The following is a 24751-nucleotide window of genomic DNA, read 5'->3' as shown; positions in this document are numbered from 1 at the left end:
GCAAGCCGGAGATAGGTAGGATGTGGTAAATTAACAAATGCCTGCTTACATGTAATGATACATATTATCGCGCAGTGCTTATCTCAGCCGTATTGGATTGGCCTGGATTCCTTGCAATATCCTCAAGGGGTATGTTCTTCAGCCTTTCCACTAAATTTGATCCCTTACCACCTTCATTGCTTGGACCTGTGAATGAGCGGCTATCCGAGGAGGTCAACGAAATAGCATCCGAGTGTGGGCTCTCAGCCTGAAGAATAGGTAAAGGAGGCAAGTTCTGGCCATCTGCTGACTGCTGCTCGGACACTGTTTCAGCAGGCTTAGTCTTTGGAATAACCTGCACATCAGGTAGATACCAAGACAACCAAGCGGATACAAGCGTTAAAGGCATTAGAGCAAGAAGCCTTATCCCAAGACTTCTTTCCTCGTCCCCATGTCTTGTCGCAAAAATAATAACACGGATAATAATAGCACCGACCTTGCCTGAAGCTGCGGCTATGCCGTTGAATGTTCCTCGATAAGTAGTTGGGAATATCTCCGCGGCTAGCACAAAGATGAGGGTGTTGGGACCGAGGTTGAACAAGAACTGAAGGATTCCATAACAGACGACAGCGGCGTAGTGAGGATTGCTGGCACCAAGGAGCGTGCCTCCAGCTATAGCAAGGAGGACTGTGATGGTTAGGAATGTCGCAATCAGAATCACCTTTCTTCGGAAGAAGTCGATAATGAGGATTGACCCGATGCTACCAGCCAGTGAGCCAATAGAAACAATAAAAATAGATCTGAGGGCGTTTTGCTCGATCATGTTGGAGATGGTGTTGTTTCGATTCCAGAAATCTTTGTTCCATGGGTCATCTCCGCATCCTTCGACGCCATCACCAGACGCCCGTCGAAAATGTCGCATCACTCCATTGGGAGAGCTTGGATCATGAACCAGCGTGGCCAACGTATTGCTGAGGTCCATCGTCAAGCCGTACCAGGGAACATCCATGATGGCCCAGAGAAGAGATATGAGAACCAAAGGTCTCCATCCTTTCTTTGGTCCAGTCAAGTAATCCCACGCTTTGCTGTACCAAGTGTACCACGGCTCCTCCTCTTCCATTGATCTGCCTGTCGAAAGATCGGTCTCTCTACCAACCTCTTGAATGCTTTTGTTTCGTCCATACAGTTTCATCGCATTTGAAACACCTTTGCGTGGATCCTTCATAATTCCAGCGTAGAATCTCGGTGTTTCGGGTATAGTCAAACGGAGCAAGATGGCTATAGCTGCAGGAATCAGAGCAACTCCAACAGTCCATCTCCATACTCTGTCTATTGCCAGTCTCCTTGTTTCTTCGTCATCACCCGGGTTTGACCCGCGCAAGGCGCCCAGACTGACTGTGTAAGATAATAGACGCCCTAGTGATTGCATGGAAAAGACTGCCGAGAGCATAACTCCCCTGGATTCGGTTGATGCCCATTCCGCAGTAATGATACTGGATAGTGGATACTGTAAATGATTATTAGCCCGAGCTTCTTGCGTAAATGATGAAAGCGAGGTTTACTTCTGCCCCTATACCAAATCCGAGCAGGAACCTCCACCAGGCTATCCAGGAATAAATATTCATTGAACTGATTGTGGTTTTGACGGCTGTATAGCCCTCAGAGGCTTGCACCATGCCAATAGTAGCGACGATGAGAATCGTCAACTCGGCTCCATACCACTTCTTTCTTCCCGATCGATCGGCGAGATGCCCCATCAAGAGCATCCCCAAGATCGTGCCGGTCAGAGTGAGTTCATCGATGATAAGACTGGGGTCTTGTCCGAGCCTGTCGCAAGGCGGATAGACATAAAAGAGGGCAATGGACAAGATGTCAACAGAAAAGAGAGAGTAAGACGACGCAAGGAAGCCTGAAGCAGCGACGAAAAAGACTCTGATCTTGAAGCCGCCGTCGTCGACGATCATTGTGATTTGCTTTTCGCGTTCACGCGTGCTCTGAATGGGGGTTAGCGGCCGTTGACTTAGATAGTGGACACTTACGTAGTCGATCTCGACTAAATGTTTCACTTCCTCGTTGTAGTCAATCCAGAAGCGGCATCGTCTTCTGGACTTCTTTGCAGAAGTGGACTCGATGTGCGTAGGATGGGGATCCATGGTGAACTCGATGCATAATGAGATGACGAGCGAGCGAAAATTGGGAGGCCCAAGGACTCATGATTTAACTAATGAATCAATTGGTCTTAAGGCTGACAGGGTTCGCCGTCTGTTGTGCTTCAGCCGCAGTGATTCCACTTGGTCGGAGAGCGCCTTGCTTACATATTTATCCCTCGAATCACAGAGCCCCACACAACCCCGTGGGCAGGACGTTGGACCATCGCGATAGATATTAAAAGAAGCCGCAGCAAAGTGGCTGCATTGGCGCCGCATTGGTTGCCGCTTCTAGGCAGATTTTATAGGAGGTGATAATGTGACCAAGAAACGGATCCCTCGCCCTGGAACCTGAGACAGGACGATCGCTACCTTGTGTCTCTCACGGACCCTCACGGAGTTTAACTTTGACAATTTTATCACACAGACCCACGCTTATTGCAACGACTTACAACATGTTCCTGCAAACATGGATCCTGGGACTATCTTAGCGGTTGTCTCGCTGGTATTGCAGGTTATTACACTAGCAGACCAGGTCATCGAGAGCTTCGAGCGGCTCAAAAACGCTCCACAGGAGCTTAGGGACTTTCGACAATCTGCTGTGCGGCTTCAGCGCCATCTTGAAGCGCTTCAAAACGATGTTTCATATTATTCCTTGCATGACATCTTGCATGAGGATGATGTTCACGAGATCGAGGAGACACTGACCTTATGCAAAGAACTCCTTCAGCAACAGGTTACTTCATCGAAAGGCCTAGTGGTTACCACTGTCATCCGGGGTGTTTGGACATTCAGGAATAATCAGAAGCTTGTAAAGTACAAGACTCGTATAGACGCGCATTATACCCCGATTCTGGTGCCCTGCTGGTTAAGTTCTCTAAGGCAAGCGTGCGTTTCTTGATCCCCACGAACATGTTACTTATGAAGATGTTTCCAGTGGCAGAAATAACCCTAACCGCTCTCTATTATCATCCGGGAGAGAGGATACGACAGTTGTCGCAGAAACCTACAATAATGCCCTGACAGACCCAGCACCGCCGTCGCAATACCAAGTTGCACCAGAACATATACAGCAGATAACGGTGAAGCTTCATAAGCTCAAAACTGCTGACGATAAGGAAGCTACCGAGCAGACACTTCGGAGCATCGACTATGAGCTGAGAACATGTTGGACAGAGCTGGGGCTGGTGGAGGAAGGCACTGACGATCTCGTCGACTACCCAATGCCGAACATTAAACGTATGGATAGCTTTGCTTTCAGCTTAAGTTGGGATGATAATTGACTAACGTCTGGATGCATTACAGGTAGATCAACACTCAGTTATGAAGACGCACCCACTACATTGTACGCAACTGCAACCGTATAACCTCTCTTGCACTGACCTTTACTAGGGAGTTGGAGAGTGCACTGCAACAGCATAGACGACTACGCCTCAGGAGACTTCATATTATGGCTCGAGATGACGAGTCTCGCATTTTACAATACCAGAATGGCGACTGTACTATACATGTCACACACGTCGGTACCGTCGTCCACGTGCCCCCCAGAAAAGGCACTTACTGACCCGCTTAGTACCTTACGGTCCCATACCTTGGACTCGCAACAAGTCCTCCAAGAGAGTTTCCTTTCTCAAAAAACACCTCGTCACCGTTGTCGACAGCGAAGGCTACCACATATATCGTCTCGATCCAAAGTACAAGTTCGAAGACCGAGAAGCCTGCGATAAATTCCAGTCGACGCTCCGCGAAAGAGAACTCGTCGGCGCTTTCGAGGCCGTCGAGGTAAAAGCCGATGGCCGAATCGTTGCTCGAAGACAAATGCTACGGTTCTGGCATAGGGTTGAGCGAGATGGCACGACGACCAACACCTTCACCTACTATATATCTTCAGGGACCTCGGCGGGAGAGCATGATGAGATCAACCTGGCCCAACTCCAGAGTTCTGTCACAATCCCACGTATTCGACGTCTATCTTGGGACATTGGAAGGAGAATCGAGTCTAATGCAGTGGACCTCATGCCTTCTCCACAGGGATCGAGGCAGTTTCATCTAAAGTTCGAAACCGATCAAGGTTAGTATTTCATTTCATCATCTGAATAGTGAGACCTAATTATAGGCTAGAAACAAAGCAGTTTAAGGCGAGATTCTCGGTTATGCAAAATGGGGGTTTCTCACAACCTCCGTCGCTAGCCGGTAACTGTTCAACTAGAGCAGAGTCGACTCTAGTGGGCACGCCTATGGTAGGACCAAAACCTGATCTTACTGAGGTGCCAATTATTGCTCTCGATACAGGTGCTCAAGAGGGACTTTTCGAGGAATGGAACACGGCCGTTTTCCAGGTCGGAACTAACAAACTTTGAACAGGGCATCGAAGAGTTTTTGTGTTTGGAGCTGGGCTGTTGGTGGGTTTTCGAGGATATAACTTTGCGAAACGAGGATCGGCTCTGTGAAGCTGTACTATCTAAACACATTTACTACCATGTAGACATTACCTTATTATAATAAAGCATAATCTAAGTCACTAGACTAAAATTCGTCCACTCTAAGATATCTCAGTGCCAACGGTCCCAATCCACTGAGCTTTAAGGAATTTATGTAATTAACTTCAGTTAATTCAATGCCACCAACCCTGTAGCTCCCCCGCAATCTCCGATAACTCAGGTGGATCATCTCCCCACAACCACTATCATCCTTATCGTCGCCCGACGGGCGATCACATCCAACCAATCACACAACCTCACCTAGCCAATAGCATATCTCCATCCGCCGTCTTTAGATCGACTCATCTATCATCCAAAACCTCAAAATCCACACTCGCCCCTTTCTCCATGTCGCGCTCATCACCCTTTATTCTTCCTTCCAGTGTTCTTCCAGCAACATGAAGAATCACGACGCTGATTTAGCACGCGATGCCGCTCAACTCGCAGCGCTAGGCCACAAGCAGGAGCTAGAGAGAAATTTCTCCTTTGTCTCTATGCTTGGCCTTGCCTTTTCGATCCTCAATTCCTGGACTGCGCTTGCGTCGAGTTTGTCTGTTGGTTTGCCTAGCGGTGGTCCTACAGCAGTTATTTGGGGACTGGTCACCGCTGGAGTGGGCAGTTTGTCGCTTGCTGTTTCGAACGCCGAGTTTCTTTCTTGTTATCCTACCAGTGCTGGGCAGTATCATTGGGCTGCTATCATATCGCCTCCGAAGTGGGTAGCTATTGTCTCGTGGGTTACTGGTTGGGTTAATGTTAGTGGATGGGTTGCGCTGTCTGCTTCTGGTGGTGTTCTGGGCGGACAATTGTTTCTCGGTATCATCACCATGTACGACCCCGACTTCGCACCGACACGATGGCAGTACTTCTTGCTGTTCCTCCTATACACATTCCTCGGGTTCTTTCTCAACCTGTTCCTGGCTTCAGGATTGCCGATGATGACAAAGATCGCGCTGATCTGGTCAGTCTGCGGTCTCCTCGCCACTACCATCACTGTCTTGGCCACCAGTGCCCCTGACTTCCAGCCAGCCAGCTTTGTCTTTGGAGAGTTCATCAACTCAACTGGCTGGCCTGGAGGCGTCGCATTCCTCTTGGGTCTCTTGCAAGGTGGCCTTGGCCTTACGGGTTTCGATGCCGTTGCGCATATGATCGAAGAGATTCCCCAGCCCTGCATTCGAGGACCTCGCATTATGGTCGCTTGTGTTGCCATGGGTCTCGTCACAGGCTTTGCCTTCCTTGTATGTCTTCTTTTTGTCATCAAAGATGTAGATGCCGTCGTCGCCTCCCCAACTGGTCCTCTCGTCGAGATCTACCTCCAGGCTACGAACAGCAAGGCTGGTACTGTTTGCCTACTACTCTTCCCCATGATCTGCCTTGTCTTTGGTACCCTTGGTATCATGGCCACAAGTACCCGTATTGTTTACGCCTTTGCCCGCGATGGAGGCCTACCTTTCTCCCGAGTGTTCGCCAAGGTTGACCAGCGATGGGGCATTCCAGTCAACGCCCTCTTGCTCACTAACGCAATCGTTATCATCTTTGGACTCGTCTATCTTGGATCAACCAGTGCCCTCAACGCCATTTTGTCGGCTGCTGTTATCGCTCTCGCTATCTCATATGCCGTCACCCCTGCCATCAACTGTCTCCAAGGACGCAAAGGACTATTGGACAACCGACCGTTTGTGGTACCAGAGTGGCTCGGCTGGACCTGCAATCTTGTAAGTACCCCAAAAGCAAAGAAATCTGTCCGTGGACTTTCACTGACCCTGGATCTAGGTTGGTATTGCCTACACGATCGTCATCACCATCTTCCTCCTCTTCCCTCCCGTTAGCGATGTTACAGCCTCCAACATGAACTACGCAGTGGTCGCATTTGCAGTCATCATAATTGTTTCTTCGATTCAATGGTTCGTCGATGGAAGGCATAACTTCAAGGGGCCTACTTTCGACGAAGATGCGCTGTTTGTCAGCGGAATTGAAGAAGCCAGTGGAAATAAGCTAGGAGACGATAATGACTCGAAGGTCAACAAGATAGATGCAGAGGTCTAGAAGGCGATATGAACCGAGCTGTAACTATATTTTATCACTTTATTTGAGAGAGGCGTGTTTGCCGCTTTTACCAGGGAAGCGCTTTGATACGATATTTCTTCTACTTTTGACTTGATCGTCATTAAGGGGTTCACGGTACAAGTGACGCATTTCATGATATGAGTGTTCCTGCAATAATATGGCAAGACATCGACTTATTTCAAACATACGTTGTAACCCCCGAAACTGTCACAGGTGTAACGCTTGTAAGGTCATCACGTTGAACAGGCAACAGAGAATGTATCCGTCGTGGCACAAAACTGAGGGCAATGACTCATGATCAGCCGTCATACCGAGACTCGTAAATTACCACCGGATTTCCCCGATACACTGGAGCTGTACGGAATATCGAAACAACAACTGGCAACCCCAGTATCTAGCCTTTGAAGATGCGATACCAAGTCGTACCCCGTGGGGAATCGGCCAACGTCCATCGCTTGGGAATGCTACATCGAGTTTAGTTCCCCGCAATCGCCGTTGACCTAAACCAAAAAGAGAAAGGTGGTGCCCGTCGGCCGTCGGCCGTTTTCTGAGCCACGCGATCCAAGCCAGGTTGGACAATGGCTTCATTATCTTCACCGCGGTAGATATGAGGAAGGATCTTTTCTAGATCAGAGTTCAATGACTCAGAAATACTCTCATCTAGTTTCGCTTCACGTCTAATCATGACTGCTCTGTGGTCCGAGAGTCGAAGATGTAATTTAAGTGTATGTAAAACAAAGGAATTCTTTCACGGCCCGTATTACAAGAGAAGGTGGTCGCTATTTATACCAAAACAGAGCTTTCATAATAAATAAAGAAATTTATTTATAGATTGTCTCTTTTAAATACATTTGATAATAGAAAGTCGTGAGTTTTACGGACGATAGTCTACCAGCACTCTCATTTCATGCTCAATGGCCTGCAATAAATAACACTCATTCCCATACAAGTGCATGCTCTCCCCTCTGCCTACAAGGTATTCTACAGGCGTGGTTTATCTTCAGCACAGCATGACTTCTCTTCGGCCTTTTCGGCATTTGTCAGTTGTGACGTAAAGTTCTTCCTGCCGGGAACATCAATTGCCGGGTTTGCCGTAGAGAAATCGGCAGGCTTGATGTGAAGATCAAGAATCTCGACGGGCCTAAATAGTATTGGTTAGCAAGACAAACTTTCAATGCAATGTTGTTTGTCACTTACATGACTGGCCAGTCTTCCACTCTTGGATTATGAGTAAGTCCAAACACACTCCATAGCACGATGTCCTGCTGGAAAACATCATCATTCCTATCAGCAGCATCCGCAACGCCCTCAACCTCCGAGACAGATTGGAGGGTATATCGTCCGCCGGCATAGAATTCGTTATCTCTATGCTTAGTAACCCACAGATGTCTCTGCGCAAATCTCGCCCGTTTCGCCTGCGTGGAATTGGGATCCGCAAGCAACGGCCTCGTGACCGGCGCCAGAATTTTATACCCCACAGGCTGTCCACTGATTGGATTAAGTTTATCCATATTCTGCACCTTGAAGGTCCTGTCTGTGAAGGGGTTTGCGTCAAGACCTGCTGAGGCTGTAACTGGTGTTGTGACGACTTGGTAGGCGTTGCCGTTGGGGTTGGTGCAGGCATCGATGCGCATGGGGAGGGATTCTGTCTGGACGAGGGTGTTCTTGTGACCATCGATGGCGGGGTCGATGCGTACGCAGAAGATATGTTGGTGGTTTTGCGCGAGGATTCCGGGGCTTACGACGTTGCCCCATGGAGCCGTCTTGCCCTCTTCTATGAGGACGGAGGAGACGATACCAGTGGCGCGGGCTTGGACTGTGATGGCTCCTGCTTGGTCAAAGATATACTTGTGTTGTGTCAGTCGGTTTGTTGTAGCGAGAGGAGAAATGACTTACGTTGAAGATGTATTCGTAGTTGGCTAGGGTGATGATGAACTGCACCACGAGCTCTCGCCTGCGGGTCACAACAGCCCGTCCAGTGCGCCAGTTTGTGTGCTTCCAGTTAATTCCGTTGTCTTGCTCATGAAGGCAGATGACATTCTTGGTCGTGCGAGCTGTACCACTGTGATCAACCAAAACACCATCAAAGTACTGGGCTCTCGTCAGTACACAAATATTCTACAGTGAGAACAAGATCGCTCACCTTGATAACACCCAAGCAGTCACATCCAAGCTGCAGATTATTACAAGCATCTCCGAGCGTTCCATCACCAAAGTCAAAAGCCTGCTTTCGGTGGAACGGAGGTCGAGGATCTGCATAAGGAACTGTCATGTCGCTGATAGACAGTCTGTAGAGGACACTTCGGCCGTCGAAACGAACATCATGTAGCACCGCACCCTCACGAGGGTTAAAGGTCGCTCGCATACTCCACTTCTGCCAATTGATCACATTCGAGTCCTCAACATTGAAACTAGGTCCTGAAGGCTGAACAACATTGAGCTCCTTCAGGTCTCTTCGAAGACCACCAGGCAGAAGTTCTGGAACATATTCCGACGGTGTCATGTGATCGATATTGACTTTGGCGTAGTCACCTTCAGCGAAAGTGTGAGGATCATCTCCTCCGCCAGTAGCAACTTCATGAATGCGGATGACTTCGCGAGTCACGGCGTCAATAACGGGGATGATAGGGAGAGGATATCCCCAGAAGTTGCATTCGCGGTTCTTGCTGTCGGCAGCGTAGATCAGGGCTTGCATGTGTCGACGGTTGGGGTCGTCAGCGGCGTCGAGACCACCATATGGCCACGGCTCAACGACGACTTCAAAGCCTTGAGGGAGGTTAAATTTGGCGATGCGCTCCTTGAATACAGGGGAGTCTCGACAGATGATTCGCACATCATCCAGCTCTTCGCTACAGTAATTCGTCAGTCGCTGCCATCGTGTCAGACACATTATAGTGATTTGTCTTACCTTGTGAAAGCCGCTTGAGCATCCGCGCGGATTGACTCAATCTGCTTGATCTTTCTTGTGTTCAGGTCGATGATAGCCTCATGCGATTGTGGAGGTTTGCCACCATGAGCTGTATCGAAATGGACTCGAGCCTCACGAGCAGGTCTGGGTGTGGAGCTGGTAACATTTCCAGCATGCTCAAGATCGAGATAAGGAGCAAGGATCTCCTTTGCAGGCTCCTCAAGGTAAATAACCCGGAACTTCAGGACATTTTGAGGATAAGCGGCGCGAATGACATCGCGGGCCAAGTTCGTCTCCTCAACAGAGAGAGGAATTAGAGGATGAGGCTGAGACATCTTGGTGATTTCTGGGGTAAGATGAAGTATACCGGGGAAAGACAGAAGAAGAGCGAGGTTGAGGATTTTTAAGCCGCTTCGGACCAGAACTCATGATAACCTAACGCCGTCTGGAGCTAGTGTCATGCCAAGACGTGTCGCCCGGCGGCGGATTTGGGCTCTAGCGCGTATCTTGGTTGCAAGGAGCAGGGATTAGAGAAGCTAAGCTATCCTCGAGCCGGCTGAAAGTGGGTAATGAGGTGAGTTATGCTTGGTTCCGTGCGATCTGATTGGCTTACTTGACAACACAAGAAGTTGCAGAAATGTGCCCGGATTTGGTACATGACGGACACCGTTGATGATTGCCTTGCGATAAAGATGTATTGGTCATTGTGGAAGCTTTTTAGACAGAACCTTATACTACCGAAAAAGGATATTGTGTCCTCATTATTTCTGTTTGTGACTTGAGGCATAACTTTACGGATATCTAATTAACATAACCTATAGCTCACGCAAATATTGGATATATCTCAACTAGGAAACCTGTTTTGAGATCGAACAAACAGTAAGATTGTGAGTAGTTTTGACTTATCTGAAGTAAATCATTTTCATAAATCAGCCTCCTACGAGCCATCTTTTTCACGAGGTCTGTGTTTATACTTTAATGATTAATGATGTACCCATTTAGCATCTTCACACATTTACGTCGGTCACATTATTCCGAATGTATTAGCTATCTCACGGTTATCAGCTTAAATTCTTTTCAGAGCCGATCTCCAGCTAACCTCAGCGACATCAACTTAAATGTCACAATCTTACCTATCCGCCAGAGCAACTGTATGCATGTAATATGCGGGGCCTTGTTTTTGAATCAAGCTCGGCTAATGCGCGGAATACCATACAAATTTATTCTGCTGTTCTTGCGCTCCTTACCGCAGTAAATCTGATTTCTCGAATAGCCAAGTCTACAGGTGAGAAACCCCTTTTTAGATGATGTATGTTTAGTAGCTGAGAGAAGATGAGCGACACGTAACAAGATAAAAGACAAAATGAGGCCCATGTCATTTTCCAGTCAACTGACATGAAGGTCAGGCTGCGATTGGAGGGAACAAGCACTTAATATCCAATAGGCATTCGAGAATTAAGCGACACAACAGCTCAGCTCCTGCAGTATTGCGGGCACTTTTGAATCCGAGCCAATAGGTGACTAAACTGATCACATCACATGAAAGAAGCAGCAATGCAATTGGCAGAACCCTAAAGCGGCGTAAGCAAATTTGGCTAGCTAGAATATATTGGATGTCACAGCGAAGGCAAGGTACTTCTTCTTACAGACTATATCTATGACAGAGGTAGTAGATCCTTTAGCGGCCATCGCATGGGTGAGAAAGCCCTATGATCTGCCTTGGCGAGGACGTATAATCCCGGTACTACATACTCCATCTTGTAATCTGACAACACGTTCACTCTAAAATCCCTCACTTTGAAATCTCACTTTCAAATCTCACTCTGAAATCTACCGATCTCATATACATACTGATTACTACCATTTCACCTAATCTCGGCTGCGCGGTAGCTGAGAAGGATGAAATGTCATGGATCCCTTCACTGCCATCGGCCTGGCTGGCAACATTCTGACTTTCATTGATATCGGATTCAGATTGCTAAACCAAACTAAGGGAATCTACGACTCCAAGTCCAATAAAATGATAGCCTCAGCGTCATGACGACGCGATTCACCACGACCATTGCCGACATGCAAAGCAAGATACCAAGCGGAAATCTGAGCAAGGATGAAATAGCTTTGAAAGAGCTTGTTAAAGAATGCAGCAGCATCTCAGACGAGCTTCAGAACCTGCTTGCAGAGCTGAAGGCCAAGAAGCCGAATTCAGTACGCAGCAGCATGAAAGCAGCACTCCGCGACCGGAGCAAGAAGAAAGAGAAAGACGATCTTCACAAGAGGCTTGAAAGTTCCCGCCAGCAACTTGACTTGCTGCTCTCAACAATGACACAGTATGAGGAATACTTGGGAGAACAGTCCCATGCTACATTCTTTTGACTAACCCTTGAATGCAGGAATCTCTAGAGCGCCTCAACCAGTTGCTAACATATGGCCAGTCTAACGAAGCTGAGATCACGTCTCTTCGCCGGAACATAGATGCCCTTCGCTCTGGGCTACAGGTCAAGTTCCTCAGCCTCGACGCCCTGGAGCAGATTCGGGAGGTGTTCAGTTTGTCAGACCGTGCGACGTTGAAGGTGCGGGGAAGTTGCATCCTTAGTGCCTTACGGTTCGATTCGATGGATGAGAGATACGATGATGTGGCCAAGGCCCACGATAAGACATTCGAGTGGATATTCGACTCATCCAATAGTGACGACGATAGTGACGACCCTGAGGACAATGGTCGTTCGTTTTACAGCCATCACACCACATCTTACAAACCAATGCAAAAGTACGGAGCTCGTGACAACTTCGTTGACTGGATCGAACACGGCAGCGGCATCTCCCATATCTTTGGAAAGCCAGGCTCAGGAAAGTCGACCTTGATGAAATATTTGTGTAAGCAGGGGGAAACCAAGCAGTATCTCGATATCTGTGCTGCAGACAAGTCGCTTGTATTTGGTAAATTCTTCTTTTGGAATCCCGGCACAACTCTACAGAAGAGCCTGAGGGGTTTGATTCGTGGCCTTCTCTATTCAACTCTCTCCAATGCTCAAGAGCTCATCCCTCTCGCGTTTCCAAGGCATTGGGATGCCACTCTTAGTAATGTCGCAGTCACGTTTGATTCCTCGGATGATATCATCCTCGCCTTTACAGATCTCATTGGCCGCGACGAGGTGTATCGCAACCGCAAGCTTGTCTTCTTCATTGACGGCTTGGATGAGTTTCACGGGCACCATGCATCACTAATAAAGGAACTGCTGCGATGGACTTTAGCACGACCTACAGATGTGAAGACGTGCGTCTCGAGCCGAGAATGGCCCATTTTTGAAGAAGCATTCAAGAGTTTCCCAAATTTCCGCTTGCACGAGCTGACGCGATCTGACGTGTCACGAATTGTGCGAGGCAGGCTGAAAAACAACGACACCTACCAGAAATTGGCAGCTCCTGATAAATTAGCACGCTTTGAGTCTAATCTTGTTGATAGATCGGACGGCATATTTTTGTGGCTCAAGCTGATCTTGCAAGACATTGAGGACGGGCTCCTGAGTGGAGATAGACTGTCGCAGTTGCAAAACAAGGTCAAAGCGCTTCTAACTGAGTTGAATGACCTATTCCAGCACCTTCTTAACTCTGTTCATCCGTATGATCGAAAGGAGGCATACATGATCTTGTCAGTCGCGCTTGAGTGCCCTCCCGCTTGGCCCATCTTCCGCATCTCCTTTTTGGAAGAGTACATCGAGAATCATGATTTTGCTCTCAGTCAAAGATTTGAGCAGCTCAAAGAAGACCAGATAGTGGACCGGTTGGAGCGAGCCCGGAAGAAGATCTACGGTAAATGCAAAGGGCTGCTCGAGATACAGTTAGTGACGTATCCCAAATATTCGCTGCCGGTCGACCAAACCCTGAGAGATTCTGTTAAATTCACGCACAAATTTATTGAATATCTCGAAAGCGACCAGACTAAGCGAGAATTTGCTACTGAGTTAAAAGGCCTCGATATTTTAGATGCCCTTTGTCACACGTTCCTGGCGCATATCCAAGCTGCCACCATGGACGAGCACTATTATCAAGATCGTCACGGGGCTTCTAATTTAGACAATGATTTGGCCTTCCCCTGGGGTGATCTAATCTACGTGCTTCCTCCTCCAAGCCTAGATTATGATATATGCACTCTCTTAGGAGCATATGCTGCAAAGAACGACGCCGCAGACTCTTCGAGATTCACAGAATTTTTAGATAACGTAGTCGAGGTAGCCGAGGACCTATTCTCCACCCCAGCGCAATTTCAGTTTATCGACATCAACTGGATAAGGGGTGATTTGATCCACCACACGATACAAGCCAGCTTTGCGTGTAAGATGGGCCTCTTTAGTGCTTCGTACGGCATAACCGACTATGCTCTTCAGGAACACTCAATTGACATAGACGGAGTACGAAAACATATTACACTGCCCCTGCTGGTACAGACTGTATGTCAGGGTGCACTATCGAGCCATGCAGAACGAAATAGTATCGCTCGAGGGCTTAAAAGGATCCTGAATGTCTAACTCGACCTCGCTTGCGATCCTAATGGACCTTTAGCAGCGGAGAGCACGTCCTGTTGGCACTATATACTCATGCGGTGTATTGTCGCCAACGACCGGGGCCCTTATGTCTCAATTATAGCCTCATTTCTTCTCCCCGGAGCGAATCCAAGATTCTGGTTGAAATTTGATATAAAGCATCGGTGGAAAGACGATAACAATCCCTCAATTGTGGGAATTCCGATCGACTTCGAGAGTGGTGATGAGAAGCAACGCATTGAATACCTTGATGAGGACAGAGTCATGATGGTGGAGTTGGACTGGCGGGTTAGAATGTTTCTAAGACGGGGACAAGTGGAACTGTCCTGCAAAGACTTACTTGGTATGATGTTTCCTTAGCAGAAAAGCGACTTTGGAGAAGCTATTAACTACATTCTTTACTGGGACGAAGAGATCCTAACACCTAATCATCTACGAGAGTTCCGAGGGCGATTCCAGCCAACATTAGGTATATGGATCAATTCGGAGAGCGATAAGGAAAACTCAGGTAATAGTAAAACTGTTAAGTTTCCCACTCCCAACCTTTTAACTAAAGCCAGAGACAAACTCTATTTAATAGATAGTTAATGAAATTAATAAAATATTCTATTATATAATTAATAACTGTCTAAATATTTAATTTTTCATTTAGATATATTTATATAATATAAAACTAAAAGAGATTAATAGTAAATACTAGTATAAGTCTCGTAATGTCTTATCCCTTCTTGTAATTGTATTCTCGACCTCATCGATCTTTATTCTCCGTCCATGGCCTTTGAAGCGACTCATGATCCCCTGCTCCTGACCTTCGGTCTTCAAGAGAATACTAAGTTTATTTGTTATTTTCTTATTATCTGTAATGCCATTTGAAACCATCTATAAGTCTAATGTGGGTTTAAAAGCGTGTTTGCATGCAGTCATTGTAATATAAAGGATGTTTTCCCGGACTTGCTTGACATTCTCCCAGTAGAAGACGCCAAGGCCTAAGATTGTAGATATGCCAATAGACATAAGGACTAGATTTCTTACTGTCAGTGGGATAGTCACCTAAGGTTTAGTAAAACTGAGGACTGACAGATAATGTAGAAAGCCTAAGCTGGAGCTTGTTGAAATGAGGCAACGTCTAAAGCAAACAAGGAAGACAGGAACGATAGTGGAAGCTGATTTTAACCGTCAGTATCTTCTAAAAGCCTGCTATGTCGTTCTAAGGATGCGTCTTACGAATAGAATAGTTGCAAAAGTAAAAGTCATAACAGTTTTTCCTTCTCTAGTGGCTTCAGTTGCTTGATGATTAGTAACATCACTTTGTTGAAGTGAAAGACTTGTGTTGATCTTTTGGCCTTAGGTCAGAAACTCCAATATCATCTTGGGTAAGGATTAAAGTCTAACTTACCGCCAACTATATTCTCTTGGCGATAGAATCAAGTTCCCGCAGATCCTTGACGATATAGGTTAATGAAAACCGTGATTCTTTCACGTCCTTGCTAGCAAGTCTTCCATATACGATCTGTTGGTATTAGGCCACGGGCTTATGGATGTTGAGCTTATCGCGGACGTCTTTGATATCACAGTAGAGGTCTTTAGCTTTCTTCTCGAGGCGGCACCAAATATACTTGACTGAATCTTAATATATTAGACTATAATAGTCTCAAACCAAGGCGCCGCTGCATTACTGCTCTAGATTGTATTTTCTTAAGTAGGGAGTAGCCGACGAGCGACTCGTTATGGATCTTTAGCAGCTGGAAAATAATGCTAACTCGTCATTAAGGTAATGTTAAGGTTATATATAGCTACCAACAAGCTTATTTATAGTGTTATACTGTAATGTCTAAAGGATTGTATTAATTATAGATTTAGTAAGCACTTTAATATTTATTATTTATAAATAAATCTCTATATATATAATTAGTATATAAAAGATAGTTTATAGTATCTTAATTATATTTTAAAATATAAAGATATTATTAATACTTTTCTTTAATAATAAGAGATAGTAATTCTTTTTTAGATAGATATTAAGTAAACTTAAATACTTAAGAAAAATAAAAGAAAAAGCCTTAAAGGCTTTATAATAAAAGATAAAATTAAAAAAAATATATAGATTAAGTAATAAACTCTTATTAAAGATTATTTTAAAAAGTATAAAGGTATAGCTATATATTATATTTAGTATTATATTATATTAATATAAATTAAAGTAAAAAAATATTTATATATTTTTAATATTAGAAAGTCTTTTAATAAATTAAAAACTAAATTTAATTAAAAATTAATAAAGGCTATTTAGGCTAACTTTTATATTATACTATTATAATAGTTATAGTTGTAAATAGAGAAACTAATCTATATTAGGTTTATATTTATAGAAATATAAGGCATATATATTAAACTTAGCTAAAATATTATATTTCTTAATAATTAAGTAATATATATTAGGCTTATTAATATAAAGAAGTCTTATTAATAGCTAGTAAGCTAAATTCTATTAAATTATTAAATAAATATATATATATATTATAAGGGCTTACAGTTAAGTAAATCAGGGTTGCAGTAAGTCTATAAGTTAAATTATAAGCCTATTATAAGTTAGTAAGTAGCTTATAGTAAGTCTTTATTAATATAATATAAGTTATTCTATAATTAATAAAAATTAATAGGACATATATAATATAAGCGCTATATCCTATTTAGTTATAATATAATTTCTTCCCTTCTTTTAGTTTTATCTTTAAGACCTATTTATTTATATTTCCTTTTATATAATCTTAATATATTTTAATTTATTTTTATAATATTCTTTTTATTTTTTAATATTATATTAAAATTTAAGGCTACTTATAACTATTATATATAAGCTATTTTAATTAAAAATACTAGTTTCTTTATTATATTATATAGTTATTATACTTCTTAAAAGTTAAAGTATTAGGCCCTTTCTGGCTATAAGTACTATTTTTAATATACTTATTGCAGTTAAAAATGCAATAATAAGGGTATTACTAATCTAAAAGGTTTATTAAAGTTATTTTTTAGCTTATTTAAGTATTTTACTAATTTTATATAATAGATTATTTTATAATTAAAAAATATTAGCTTAAATATAAAAAAGAGGTTATTAAAAATAAATTATTATAGTTATAGTAATAAATTAATAAATATTTAAGTTACTTAATACATCTTTATTATTAAAAAAAGATAATTAAATAAGTATAGTTTTAAGATATTTTATTAAAATATTAAGACTTTTAATAAGTTAAAGTTAATTAAAAATATAAAATCTTTTACTATAATAAAGGCTTAGCTAGCTAGGGCTATAGATATTATTAATTAAAGTAAGGTTTTTTCTTTTAATTTAATTAATAAAACTTCTTTAAAAATTACTAAATATTAATAATATTACAACCCAACACAGTCTTACACACATATACATACACCCCACTATTTTTTACCTAACTAAAAGCTACCTACCCTATACCAATTAAATGCATACTATTTAACTTATATAACAAACAGTTACAAATAGAATCAAACTGACCTTATTTAACTTATATATATTACAGTATATATATATATCTATTTAGTATTAAATAAAACTTAACTTACTAATTATTAATAAAACTTCTTTATATTAATAAGCCTAATATATATTATTTAATTATTAAGAGATATAATATCTAGCTAAGCTTAATATATATGCCCTATATTTCTATAAATATAAACCTAATATAGATTAATTTCTCTATTTAAAACCCTAACTATTATATATTAATAGCTCTTATTTAACATATACTATATATATATTAAGTAATATTATACTATTAAGATATCTAATAATACTAGCATCTTAATACCTCTTTATACTAAAATACTACCTAATAATATAAAAATAGCAGCTAAAGTCTAATAGCTTTATAATACTATCTATACCTTATAGGCTTAAATAAATATATAACTAACTACAACTAATAAAAGAGGTAACTATAAATACTATAAAAAGGACACTAAAGAAGCACTTAAGCCACTAAAGCTAAAACCTTTTAAAGGACAGATAAGTAATATAATTCTATTTTTTATCTAAATAAAAGGTTATTTTTAACTATTTCCTAATAAGCTAAATAGCCCTATTAAAAAGCTATTATTTACTATATTATTAATCTAGAAAGATACTAAAGACTGGTTTAAACTAATTATAAGGGACTATCTTAAGAATAAAGAGAACCTCTAAAATTAAGATACCTAAAATATCTTTAAAAATTAAGAGAATTTTAAATAAGTATTAAAAAATAAGTTTAAAGTAATTAATAAAAAATGACAGGCAGCAGCTAAACTACTTACACTTAAGCAGTATAAGTCTTATATAGCCTATTTAGTTAAGTTTTAATAGCTAGCCGCTAAAACCTAATAAAATAATAACTTACTTATAGAAATCTACTATTAAAGCCTAAAGAAAGAAGTTAAAAATAAACTATATCTAGCTAATAGGCCTAAAGACTTAACTATATATATTACTATAGTAATTAAAATTAATAAATAATAGTATAAATATAAAAAAGAGAGAGTAAACTATAAAAAAGGGAATAACTTTAATCTCTATTACTTTAATTAATAATAAAATAATAATAACTAAAATAACTCTTAAAACCAATAATAATAATAAGAAAGTAATTAAAATAACACCTTATATAGATTATATAAAGGACTAATAATTCTAAAAGTTACCTAACTAAATAATAGAAATTATAAACTATATAATATATTTAAATATAAATACTATAACTATAACCAGTTTAGATATATAATATATTAATACCTATAACCTAAAAAACTATAAGACCCTAACTATAGTAAGTAAACTTTAAGACTAACCTAATAGTATAAACCCTAAATAGTTATATAGACTTAAACCCTAAAAATAACATAAAGTAAATATAATAGACAGTTTAATAGAGATTTAAATATTACCTAAATTAAGCTAGAAGACTATATACCTAAATATAAGAAAGATAATATATTTACTAAAAAAGACTAAAAGAAATATAAAAAAAAGATATAAAATAAAAATTACTATAAATATATAAAAGATCTTAAAAAGTAAAAATATATCTATAAAAAATAATATAAAAGAAAATAAAAAAAAAGAAATAATAAATTTAAAGAATTTAAGAAACAGTAAAAACTTAAAATAATATAGATACCAAAAGTTATTAAAGAAAGAAAGGCTATTACCCTTAACCTAAAAGAACTAAGCTACTTATTAAGGCTAGTAAATAATATCTCTATTAAAATAATACTTCTAAAAAAAGAAGCTATATAGAAATAAGAAATTAAAGTAAAAAGATATTATTAATAAAGATAATAGTAAAGCTTATAATTTATAAAATATAAAGGAAAAGCTATATAAGCTAATATATAAGACTTATAATAAAAAGATAAGTAAATTACTTAAAAATAAATTAAAAAATACTAACTAAAATATAATAAATATAGAAAATAAATATATTAAATATAAAAAGACTTCTATATATAAAGAGCTAGGGAATATAAAAATATAAATAAAGGAGAAATAATTTATATTAAAGCTTACTATATTAGTAATATAATAAATCTATTATATTTAGAACTGGTATTTAACGATAAAGATAACCTATAAATAATACTAATATACCTTAAATATAATAAAGTATTTTAAGTATTATATAAAAACTATTAATATAAGTTATATAAATAAAATAAACTAAATAGCAATTATTTTCTAATTACTATACCTAATATACTAAATAACTAACCTTATTTAAAGTAAGAAATATAAAGATATTTAATATACTTATAGTATAAAAACCTTAAAGTAATAAAAATACAGTTTAATATACCTTATTACTAATAGATTTATAGAAATAAAAACCTCTTATAAGGAATTAAATAATTATAATAGATAATTAATAAAATAGAAAAAGAGTTTAAAGAAATCACTTTAGAAAAGTATATATATTTAAAGAAACTATTAGTTAATAATACTAATTTAAAAAGTATAAAAAAACTATAAGGATAATAAGAGGCAGATAGCCTATACTTAAAGGATATACCTTTAAGATAAAGATAAATATACCTAATAGAGATTAATATAAAACTAAAAAAATATTTATATTAATAATTAAAGGATAATAAATTTAACTTAAAAGATAATATAAAATATTATATAAAAACTAAATATAATAATAAAGACTATAAGTTAATATACCTTAATGATTTAGGAAAAGTAATATACTTTCTATAAAAATAGAGCTATAGGTAAGTAAAAAGTAAAAATAAAAGAGACTTAAATTAATAAATGCTTTAAGACTATATAAAAATCCTATACTATAATGCCTAATACTAAAGGTTTAAATTAAAAAAAAATAGCTAAATATATAGATTAACTATAAAGCTAAATAAAATTTTATTAATTTAAAAATAGTTATATAGCTATAATTACTATAAAGAAAGAAATAATAACCCTATTTACTTATTAATATAAAAGGCTAATTATTTAATTATAATAATAGAATTATTAATTAAGAAATTAATTATTTTAAGGTTTTTATTTAAAAAAAAAATTAAGAAATAGATTTTAATATTTTTTTTTTAAATTAAGAAGTTAATATCCTTTTAAATATTAATTAGCTATAAAAAAAGAACCCCTATATTAACTAAAAGACTAGCTAAATTACCTTTTTTAGTAATATTAATAGTAATAATAAGAAAATTATAATAAATAATAAAAGATTTTAAATACTAATTAATAAAGATAGTATAAATAAATATAAAATAAAGAATTTATTACCTTTAATAGGAATTAAATATAAGTATATAAAAGGCAAAAAATAAAAAAATTAATAAATCTTAAGGCTCTTTAAAATATAACTATATAGCCTAAATAACTAACTATAAACTTAAAAGGAATTTAAGAAAAAAAAATAGTAAAAATAACTTAAAAATATACTAAAAGAGTATTATATCTATAAGAAACTATTTAATAAAGAACTTAAAATAAAAGTATTATAATATAGCTATTAAGACTATAAAATATAGCTTAAATTAAAAGATTTATTACTTTAAAAGATTTATAACCTTAATAAAAAGGAATTTAATACCTTAAAGAAATACCTAAAAGTAAAATTAATAAAAAGAAATATTAAGATATTTATATTATTAATAGGATTTTTTATAATATTTATTCTTAAAAAGAATAGAAAATTATAACTTATTATAGACTATAGAAGATTAAATACCTTTACTATTAAAAATAAGACCTTACTTTTATTTATTATAGAACTTAAGGACTGCCTATAAAGAAAATAGATCTTTATTACTTTTAATCTAAAAGAAGTTTATAATCTAATTTATATTAAAAAAGGAAATAAATAGAAAATAGTATTTAAAACTAAATTTAAACTCTTTAAGTATTTAATAATACTATTTAGACTTACTAATATATCTATAATATTTTAATAAATAATTAATAATATACTTTAATAATACTTAAATATCTTTATAGTATATTACTTAAATAATATTTTAATTTTCTTAAATTAAAAAAAAAAATATAAAGAATATATCTATAAAGTCTTAAAAGCCCTATAAAATACTAATCTATTAATTAAATTAAAAAAGAGTTACTTTTATATAAAAGAAATAGATTTTTTAAGATATATTATTATACCTAAAGAAATTAAAATAAAATAAAAAAAGATTTTAGTAGTAATAAACTGGCTTATACTTAAAATAATTAAGAAAATATAAAGCTTTTTAGGTTTTATTAATTACTATTAATAATTTATTAGAGATTTTAATAAAATAGTAAATCTATTAATAGAACTTACTAAAAAGGAATAAAAGTTTATTTAGGCACTAAATATATAAAAAGTATTTAAATAGCTATAAAATATAATCTTTAATAAACCTATATTAATTATATTTAACTTTAATAAGGAAATAGAACTTAAGACTAATTTATTAAACTATATACTAAAAGGATAAATTAATTAATATAATAATTAAAGTAAACTATACCTTATTGCATTTTATTTATATAAGCTATATAAAGTAGAACTTAATTACCCTATTTATAATAAGAAATTCTTAATAATTATTAATTACTTTAAAGAATTTAGATATTACCTTATAAGAAGTATATATTAGATTAAGGTTTATATTAACTACTAAAATATCTTATATTTTATAATAATATAAAAACTTAACTAATAATAATTATATTATATTAAATATCTATATAAATTTAATTTTATAATTATTTACTAAAAAGGATTAAATAATAGAAAAGTAAATATAATTAATAAAGAATTAGACTATAATATTAATATAATTAAAATAAAGAAATAGCTTCTAGAGAAAAATAATAAAAGAGAATACTAGTTTATATAGCTAATATAGATATTAAGATAGATATAGGTAATAGTAGTAAAAGAACTTCTAAAAGATATATAGGAATTTATTAAAGATTTCTATATATACCTAATATATAGACATTAAGGAATTATAAAGACCTTTAAGTAATTACTATAATAAGGGTATAAGATTTTATAAAAAACGGTAAAAGAAGTTATTAAATAATATAACCTTTATATAAAAACTAAAACTTAATAATATAAACCTTATAGAGAATTATAATTACTACTAATAGTATAATAACCTTAAGACTTAATTATAATAGACTTTATAATTAAGCTATTTTTATTAAAAGAACCTTTAATTAAAATTTTCTATAATAGTATTATAGTTATTATAAATTAACTTATAAAATTCTTATATTACCTACCTTATAGAGAAGATATAGATACTAAATAACTAATATATATCTTCTATAAATATATTATTAATATATATAAAATGCTAATAGAGATTCTTTTAAATAGAAAAGAAATATTTATATTAAGATTTTAGAAAGCACTTATAGCATACTTAAGATTAAATTATAGGCTTATAATAGCATTTAGACTTTAAGTAAATAGATAGATAGAATATATAAATTAAGTATTAAAACAGTATCTATAGTATTATATTAACTATAAATAGAATAATTAGGTTAAAAAGCTACTATATGCCTAACTTGCCTATAATACTGTATATAATAAAAGTATATAACTTATATTAGCTAATACTAACTTTAAATTTATATTAAATATATATTATAATATATAAAAACCTAAAACGGTTAACCTAATAGCTATACTTAAAAGTAATAATTTAAAAAACTTATATAATAAACTTTAAATAGAACTTAAATTTATTAAAAAATAGATATAATAATTTTATAACCCTAAAAGAGTAAAAAGGCCTACCTTTTTAAAAGGGGATATAATTTACCTATCTATAAAAAATATTACTATTAAATAACTAAATTATAAACTTAACTTTAAGTATATTAGACTATATAAAATTATAAAAAAGGTTTTAATTAATAATTATAAACTAGACTTATTACTAAAAGTTAGGATCTATCTTATCTTTTATATTTTACTACTTAAATTAGCAGTAAATATAATTTATATTAAAATTAATAATAAACTAAAAAAAATTAATAGACTAAAACTCTATAAAGTAAAAAAAATTAAAAAAATATAAGTAATAAATAGTAAAAAAGAGTATTTAATTAAATAAAAAAACTACCTAAAAAGTAAAAATATATAGAAACTACTAAAATACCTTATTAATACTTAATAACTCCTAAAGAACTTCTATTAACCCTAAAGAAAAAAGAATTAAGTATAAAACTTTAGTTAATAACCCTATAGTCTTTTAATAGTTAAATATTATTTAAAGCAGATAATTTAGCTACTTAACAGTTAAATAACTCTTAAGTCTCTAATGCCTCTAATTTATTAAGATCTTTATACCTATAATAAACTATTTTAATAGCCTTCTTTTAAAAATACTTCTCCTAATAATATAGATACTATAAATAAGCTAGAGCTTCTTAAAGATTAGCCTTAGCCTACTCTTTTTACTTATTAATTTAATCTTTTTTATATAATATATATATAACTACTAAAATTAATAAAAGAAATATAAAGAAAAAAGGAAAAATAGATAAGCTTAAAAAGTTATATCCCTAAAATTACAGTTAATATATTTTTTAAAAATATAAAAATTATATTATTATTTACCTTTAGTAACTATATACTAAAGACAGTTAGCCTAAAAACAGATAGAATAGTAAGGTATCTTAAAACTAAATTTATAAATTAAATTAAAAATATCTTCTTAATACTTAAAAGCTATTTTAAGATAGTTAATATACTTAAAAATATAGCTAAATATATTATTAGTAGAAAAGAATATTTATAGAAATAAGTTTAAGGTATACCTATAAATTTATATTTAATTACTTATAGGCCTTAAGGATAAGATACTAAAGAGGGGAGAGATTATATTATAACCTAATACAGTCTTATATATATATATATACCTTACTATTTTTTACCTAACTAAGAGCTACCTACCTTCTACCGGTTAAATATATGCTATTTAACTTATATAACAAATAGTTATAAATAAAGTCAAACTAACCTTATTTAACTTATATATATTACAGTATATATATATATCTATTTAGTATTAAATAGAATTTAA

At 36.1% G+C, this 24751-nt stretch overlaps 5 protein-coding genes across 5 annotated transcripts; 3 read left to right on the top strand and 2 right to left on the bottom strand.

Moving 5' to 3' along the window:
• Nucleotides 1-64: 64 nt before the first annotated feature.
• FMAN_13175 (uncharacterized protein) lies at nucleotides 65-2132 on the bottom strand (the record flags this gene model as incomplete). The annotated part of the gene is made up of 3 exons (XM_041832611.1): nucleotides 65-1486; nucleotides 1542-1973; nucleotides 2019-2132. The coding sequence occupies 3 exons, from the start codon at nucleotides 2130-2132 to the stop codon at nucleotides 65-67; spliced, it is 1968 nt and encodes a 655-aa protein (XP_041683057.1).
• A 463-nt stretch (nucleotides 2133-2595) lies between these two features.
• Nucleotides 2596-4486, top strand: FMAN_13174 (uncharacterized protein; the record flags this gene model as incomplete). The annotated part of the gene is made up of 6 exons (XM_041832610.1): nucleotides 2596-2953; nucleotides 3009-3365; nucleotides 3432-3471; nucleotides 3519-3649; nucleotides 3700-4197; nucleotides 4248-4486. The coding sequence occupies 6 exons, from the start codon at nucleotides 2596-2598 to the stop codon at nucleotides 4484-4486; spliced, it is 1623 nt and encodes a 540-aa protein (XP_041683056.1).
• Nucleotides 4487-5004: 518 nt separating this feature from the next.
• On the top strand, nucleotides 5005-6649 carry FMAN_13173 (choline permease; the record flags this gene model as incomplete). The annotated part of the gene is made up of 2 exons (XM_041832609.1): nucleotides 5005-6318; nucleotides 6377-6649. The coding sequence occupies 2 exons, from the start codon at nucleotides 5005-5007 to the stop codon at nucleotides 6647-6649; spliced, it is 1587 nt and encodes a 528-aa protein (XP_041683055.1).
• A 1002-nt stretch (nucleotides 6650-7651) lies between these two features.
• Nucleotides 7652-9913, bottom strand: FMAN_13172 (uncharacterized protein; the record flags this gene model as incomplete). Its single annotated transcript, XM_041832607.1, has 5 exons — nucleotides 7652-7811; nucleotides 7868-8517; nucleotides 8567-8761; nucleotides 8814-9519; nucleotides 9579-9913. The coding sequence occupies 5 exons, from the start codon at nucleotides 9911-9913 to the stop codon at nucleotides 7652-7654; spliced, it is 2046 nt and encodes a 681-aa protein (XP_041683054.1).
• A 1702-nt stretch (nucleotides 9914-11615) lies between these two features.
• FMAN_13171 (uncharacterized protein) lies at nucleotides 11616-14104 on the top strand (the record flags this gene model as incomplete). The annotated part of the gene is made up of 2 exons (XM_041832606.1): nucleotides 11616-11783; nucleotides 11969-14104. 2 exons carry the CDS (start codon nucleotides 11616-11618, stop codon nucleotides 14102-14104), a joined length of 2304 nt encoding a protein of 767 aa, XP_041683053.1.
• Between the last annotated feature and the right edge of the window lie 10647 nt (nucleotides 14105-24751).

The sequence above is a fragment of the Fusarium mangiferae genome, assembly GCF_900044065.1.
Source record: "Fusarium mangiferae strain MRC7560 genome assembly, contig: FMAN_scaffold007, whole genome shotgun sequence".
Classification (NCBI taxonomy): Eukaryota; Fungi; Ascomycota; class Sordariomycetes; order Hypocreales; family Nectriaceae; genus Fusarium; species Fusarium mangiferae.
This window is presented reverse-complemented; position numbering and strand designations above follow the sequence as displayed.